The sequence below is a fragment of the Manacus vitellinus genome, unplaced genomic scaffold (genome assembly GCF_001715985.3).
Source record: "Manacus vitellinus isolate BGI_N305 unplaced genomic scaffold, ASM171598v3 scaffold_12_pilon, whole genome shotgun sequence".
NCBI classification, from domain to species: Eukaryota; Metazoa; Chordata; class Aves; order Passeriformes; family Pipridae; genus Manacus; species Manacus vitellinus.
Genome location: NW_021938949.1, coordinates 5334098 through 5340420, shown reverse-complemented (window position 1 = coordinate 5340420; position 6323 = coordinate 5334098). Strand labels below are relative to the sequence as shown.

General features: G+C 48.6%; 1 protein-coding gene across 1 annotated transcript in view; it reads right to left on the bottom strand.

The window, feature by feature from the left end:
* The window catches only part of TOP3A (DNA topoisomerase III alpha), a 9918-nt gene that overhangs the window by 2651 nt on the left and 944 nt on the right, over window positions 1–6323 (bottom strand). The window contains exons 3-17 of the mRNA XM_029957817.1: window positions 5999–6102; window positions 5354–5462; window positions 4928–5071; window positions 4236–4406; window positions 3937–4037; window positions 3739–3813; window positions 3539–3621; window positions 3212–3419; window positions 2877–3062; window positions 2347–2476; window positions 1911–2024; window positions 1665–1830; window positions 1101–1244; window positions 698–820; window positions 13–408 (exon numbers count right to left, since the gene is read on the bottom strand). Of these exons, the coding sequence (XP_029813677.1) occupies window positions 13–408; window positions 698–820; window positions 1101–1244; window positions 1665–1830; window positions 1911–2024; window positions 2347–2476; window positions 2877–3062; window positions 3212–3419; window positions 3539–3621; window positions 3739–3813; window positions 3937–4037; window positions 4236–4406; window positions 4928–5071; window positions 5354–5462; window positions 5999–6102 (2254 nt within the window). The remainder of the gene's footprint in view (window positions 1–12; window positions 409–697; window positions 821–1100; window positions 1245–1664; window positions 1831–1910; window positions 2025–2346; window positions 2477–2876; window positions 3063–3211; window positions 3420–3538; window positions 3622–3738; window positions 3814–3936; window positions 4038–4235; window positions 4407–4927; window positions 5072–5353; window positions 5463–5998; window positions 6103–6323) is intronic.

The window sequence follows — 6323 nt, the reverse complement described above, 5'->3', positions numbered from 1 at the left end:
CTGGAGCTGCACTTGTAGAACTGCCGGCCGCGGTTGGGCCCGTCCTTGCGCACGGTGAGCAGCAGCGCCTCGGTCCCGCAGTTGCACACCACAGCATTACTCCCATCCTCCACAGCGGCCAGAGGAGCATCCCTGGATGTTCTGTTGGAGATCACGGAGAGCAGGTGTCCCCGTGCCGGGTTTGTGGTCCCCCTCCCCTGCCTGTTCTCACTGCTGGCTCTGTTCAAGGAGTGGTTGAGCTGCAGGTGCTGCGCTGGTTGGGCGGCTGACGACGTGGGTTGGGATGGTCTGTGTAAGTACTTGAGGTCCAAGAGCTCCTTCAGCATCTCATCACAGCCCCCGATGCAGCCAACGAACTCCAGGGGCATCACGGGCGGAACGCTGCCTCTCTTGAATTTAAACTTCAGTCTACAGGGAAAGGAGTCGTCAAAGTCTCCCAGTTCATCTCATTTCTCATCAGCAGACCTCAATTTAGGCTTGAACTTTTACACATATTTTTAATTCTGCTATACATAGACCAGTTTCCCCAACCCCTCTTTCTTCTTTCCATCCCCAGGCCCTGGGGATTACACACCATGCTTCAGCTTTCCAAGACTGGAATGGAAAATGGTTCCCAGCCTAGCCCATGGAAGTCTGATTACCCTCAGGTAATGCCTGAGGGGCTGTGTTTCCCCAAGGGATAACTGGTATGACCTACCTGTGAACCGGATGGGGTTTACACACATCACAGATGCTCTCATCCCTGGTCACATCCAGCACAAAATCAGGGAACCAGACTGCAGTCTTGCAGGTTGGATAGCCCATGCAGCTCAGGTAGAACCTGCCGTGGGACAAAGGCACCAGATGAGGAAGAGGCAAAGTCAAGACAGTTGGTGATCCGTTCTCCCATCTTCTGAGCCATCAGAAATTGTCAAACCCACAGTTTTTAAGGGCAAATACCTACTTGAGAAGAGGTTCAGCTGAGTCCACACAGCTTATGGGGCTGGTGGAGTCAGCAAGCTGCAGCCCAAGGCTTCCAAGTTTTTACCAAAGGAGGTAAATGAGTGCCTGGGAAAACACAAACCAGCACAGAAGGTGCTACAAGAGAGAAGGTCACCAACCCGCCGTTCTTCCTGGTCTTCAGGACCATGTCGTTGTTGCACTGGGGACACTTCCGAACGGAAACGGGCATTGCTGGGTACACCTCATCCTGCTCTGGAATCTCTGCAGCTTCTCCAAAATACTGAGCCAGGGCCTCATCCAACCTGTAATGAAACAGGCAGAGCATCCTGTGTGTCTCTGCAAGGAGCAATCAGGTGCTGCAGTGACTCAGCACCTGCTGCCCCCCACACAGCCCCTCCGAGCTTCTCCATGTGCACGTTGATTCAGCACCACATTTCTGGAACAGGGAAGATGTGGGAACAACATCGAAGAGGTCAGTGCATGTTGCCATCCCCAAACTTAATCTTAACTGCTCATCTTGGTTTAAACCTTTAGCTGGCACGAACTCGTGACAGTGTGCCAGGCTTCGAGTCATCCCTTGCTGTGCAAATGCCCACACACACCGGGCAGAGCTCCAGGGAAACAGTGTGACAGGATCCCCCACTCCAGGCTGAGCCCCAGCTGAGCAGCCAGCATCTCCCAGAACAGCAAAGCAAAGGGAAGAGGGCAAAGACAGGACTCACTTGTTGGCTCTGGCCACAGCTTCAATGAAGACTTCCTTGTACTTTTGGACCTGCTGCTGCAACACTACAGATTTGTCTTTCTTCCCCTCACAGATCAGTTTTAGATCAGCCTCCAGCTCAGCCCGAAGGTCAGGCTTGGACATTTCGTAGCCCATGGAATCATAGCCTGAGGAATACATGGAATGGTAAGCGAAAGGAATGCGAAAATAAGGAACTTGCCACCTTGCTGGTGGGCACTGCCCTCACCTTCCACCAGCCCCATGCCCAGGTGGCCGGGCAGGAACCGCTGATCTGCTGTAAGGCCCACGTACATCCGCGTCTTGATCGTCTCGATGTGCTCGGCGTGAGTGGCGTCGGTCCCTGGAAACAGACAGGGGTCAGTGGGAGCAGGTACCAAGGAGTTACTTCCTCTGTGCCTGGGGGAGAGTGCAAGGGGCTAAAGGGACAAGGACACAACTTATGGTGAGCACTGCCCTCGTACCCCACTGGCACTGAGGCCTAGACCTGAAATCACCCATCTCCCTGGGCACTGGAGGCACTCCGCGGGCTCCGTAGGATGTTTGGACTTTGCCCACAGGTCTCTATAACCCTTTGTTCTGCTTTTTAAAGTGATTTCTTATCTGAAGTGACATTTAGAGAATTCCCTCTGCCAAGAGTGAGAGGCCACGCTGCCAATACTGACCAATGCCATGTTTCTCCATGAGAGCGATGAGATCCGCTTCCGTGAGGAGCAATGGAGGGCTGGTTTCCCCATCCACCATCTCCACCGTGGTGGGCTGAAAGCGAGACCCTTTCTGATACACTGGGATAACCTGAAGGAAAGGAGAATCTCTTTGAAACTGCTTCCTGGTCCATTCACTCAGGACAAAATGCCACACCAACAGCCAATGCAGTCAGAGAGCAGTAGCCTGTTCTGGAGGGAATCCAGCCTCAGGGGCCTTGGGATCAGCCAGCAATGAGCTGCCAGAGAGACCATGGGACAGCTGCTCTTGGTGGGTAAAGTCAACCCTACAACCTGAATGGTTTCTGCTGCAGTGTCAGACATGGGAGAATCTACCCAGAGCTGGCACAATAAACCTGCTCAGGTTTCCAGCAGAGAAAGCTCTCAGTGAAACAACCAGAAAAGGTCAAAGGATGTTTTGCAGAGGGGTCTGAAGCTGGCAGTGAAATGCTACTTTAGCCTCTCCCACCTATGTTATTCAAGGGGATTACCTTATCGCTCCACTTGTCGTAAGGATAGACTTCCAGGTAATTTCGGGCCAGGATCATTAGCCCTTGAGCAATGAATCGCTCGTTGGCAATGTCGATCTCCACAGTTGTTTCCTGCCCCTTGGCATCCTGAGAGCAGCAAGCCAAGAAATGGCGCACGATGAACTCGTAGAGTCTCTGCTCATTGCCCTGCCACCAAACAGCAAAAAGAGTCAGTGTCCTCCCATCCAGAAATCAGTGGGATCTCAGGTGAGGATCCTGTGCTAATGACCACGTTATTAAGACTTTTATCTTTATTTATCAAGCAACACAAATGAGTTAGCTCTGGTTTCACCCACCTGCAGGTTAGCGGTGTATTTGGTGGGGTGAATGGGAGGATGAGCCTGATCGGACTTGGTTCCACTCCGAGGGGTTGGCCCACCCTGATCCAAAATTCTCTGTGCAAATGCTCCCCAGTTTGGGTCCTGTGTTTGCTGTTGTACCAAGGCAGAGAGGTTCAGCTCCTTGGGGAAAATGTTGGTCTCAGTTCGGGGGTAGCTAATGAACCTTAGGAAGAAAGACAGGAGAGCACTTAAAGGGGTGCTCCAAAATGCTTCCCAGTTTGGACAAAACGCCATTTACTTTTAAAATAATGAAGTTTACCAAGCCAAGTCTTGCTTTCTTACCCTTTAGTGTAGAGTTTTTCTGCTATTGTCATGGTTTCCTTTGCATTTATTTTCAGTTTGCGGGAAGCCAACTTCTCGAGTTCCTGAGGTGGGAAGGGCCAGAAAAAAACCCAGAAGCATTAGTGCATAATTCAGGGTGGTGAGTAAAACATCTGTTCACAGCTCCTTTCAGAGAATTCCTTTCCAAAGTTCAAACATACCACAGTGTCCAGGGGCAGGGGCCTCCATTTGCTCTTTGGCTTGCTCACAACCTCAACAACAGTCGCCACCGGATCCTGAACAGAGTAAGCAAAACCCAAATCTCCTTTAGGAGTTTGCACAAACTGTTCTTTAAACGTCTTGATACAGGGAATGTTTGGCTGAATCTGGATTACAGAACTATTTACAAGCTTTCTTACCTCCATACACATTTGGTAAAGGACCAGGCATGCCGTATGGTTGAAGAGCCGGTTCCTCTTCCAGTTGAAGATCACACTGCCATCTTCGTGGTTGTGGGTCACTGTGGGGAACAACAGAGCTGGCTGATAGAGCAGTCACAAAATGGAAACATCACAGAAGCACCTGGAAACCTTCCAGTTCTGCTCAGTGGTCACAGCAGAGGAAGAGGAAACCACTTCTGCAGCATTGCGTGCTTGTTACTCCAGTGTTTTTCCTTCCTATGCACATCAAACCCTCTGAGATGGAGCCCCAAACACACCTTTAATTTTGTAGAAGGTTTCAGGAACAAAGGCTTGAATGGCTTTAAAGCGTTCAACTACAAATCCCAGCGTTGGGAACTGGCAGCTACCATAGCTGATCAGCTGATCTGCTAAAATATCAGGGAAGATCTTCTGCAGCCTCAGCGTCTGGAATCTGGTGAAGGCAGCACCTGGGAAAACAAAATGTGCAGCAGAACTGAATACAACAACGTTGAATGATAATCACAGCACTTGAGATGGTTCTCTTTCATACTCTGAGTATTAATTTTACTTTGTTTAATACTCAGTTGCAGAGGCTTGTCAGTGCTGTGTGGCCTATGAACTTAATATTTGCTTCAAGGAGCAATTTCCTCCTTTTGGGAGGGAAACAAACTCTTCAGAAAGGGTTGTTAAACAGTGGAATGGGCTGCCCAGGGAGGGGTGGAGTCACCATCCCTGGAGGTGTTCAAGAAAGGACTGGATGTGGCACTCAGTGCTCTGATCTAGTTGACAAGGCTGTCATCGGTCACAGGTTGGACTCGATGATCGTGAAGGTCTTTTCCAACCTAAATGATTCTCTCATTCCAAGACCACGTTTTCCAGCAAAACATGAGATGCCATTAAGTTGTATCTGATCAAAAAATCAGGTATGTGACACTACAGAGGGCGTTTCTGCCTTGTGTTGAGCACACAGGAAGAGATGTTTACAGACCTATCCTGAGGTCCAGCTCCTGCCTGACGTCGACGGCGTCGCTGGTTCTTTGGTCCGGCTGGGTGAGGTTCTCGCAGGCTGATCTGACGGCATGAGGGGTGATCTCCGAGAAACGGGCTCGGAAAACCTGGAGGTTTGGCTTTACTGCCAGATACACAGGAAAAAGAAATCAGACTGACTCAAACACCAGTGGAGAGGAGCAACTAATAAACAGCTGCCTTCAAAAGACTGTGCTGCCAACCTGCTCTACGGGCTTTCCAACAGCTGAATGTGTTTCTGGTTTATCAGAGCCACATTTATTTATCAGAACTACAGTCAGCATTCAACCTGGACACAGGAAGATTGACAATATGCCTCTGCTAAAAGATCCCTGAGGGGCTGGTAAACCTTTAATGGAACTCAGACTGATGAAGACACTCTACACACCAGCTTTGCACACGTGGATGATCTCGAAGCCGATGTTCTCCCCTTCCCGATCGCAGTCAGTCCAGATCACCAGGGCTTGGCACTGCTGGATTTCTCGTTCAAGGGTTTTCTGAGAGGAGAAAACAACACAGGGGAGACATTCCAGGCCACTCGCTTTGTCATTTAATTTTGGAATGACTCACTGCACACGAAATGCAGCGTGTATCCATGGAGATGGATTGTTGCAATAACATTCGGTAATTGTGTGTCTCATGAGATTAGGCAGCTTTCAAAAGAATTGAGTCATTTATTTATATCTAATTCCGTTAAAAAGCTTGGCCAGGAGCGGGTTGTACCACAATCTGTTTTCTAAAAATGTAATTTTTTTGTAAAACTGAGACACAATCGCCAATCCCACCTTGTTGGAAAAAAACATTTCTATCTTTAGCAAAGTAGTTGTTCGTTTATTGCGCTACTTGTGCACAAGCAGGAGAGTTTCTATGTTCAAACAAACAGCATTAATAGTCCTAGGAAACGCAGGAGGAATCTGCTAAACTAGAAATCTGGATGTTAAGGACAAAGGTGCAATCATCCTTCTGCCTGGGACAGTATTTGTTGAACCAACCCCCGAACTCAGTTTCAGGACAACTCTTGACCACAATGTACCTTGATATCCAGGTAATTTTCAGGGCAATACTTCTCAACTTCAGCATCAAAAAGAGCTAAAGGGTTGCAGCTATGCCTGGGAAACACAGGATAAACAGTGTGCACTACAAAAACTGAAACATATATTGTGAGACATAATTAGTGCTGCCTAAGTACTGGAATTAATAATGTATTTTTTTACAGGCCTATCTGAGACAACACAGAGTTCATGTGAAATGGTGAGTAACGCTTTTAAGTGTTGCTTTTAAGCAACAGAATCAAAAAACAGCGCTCTGAAAACAGGAATTTGAAACAATATTTTTGTATTCTCCATAAAATTTGGATG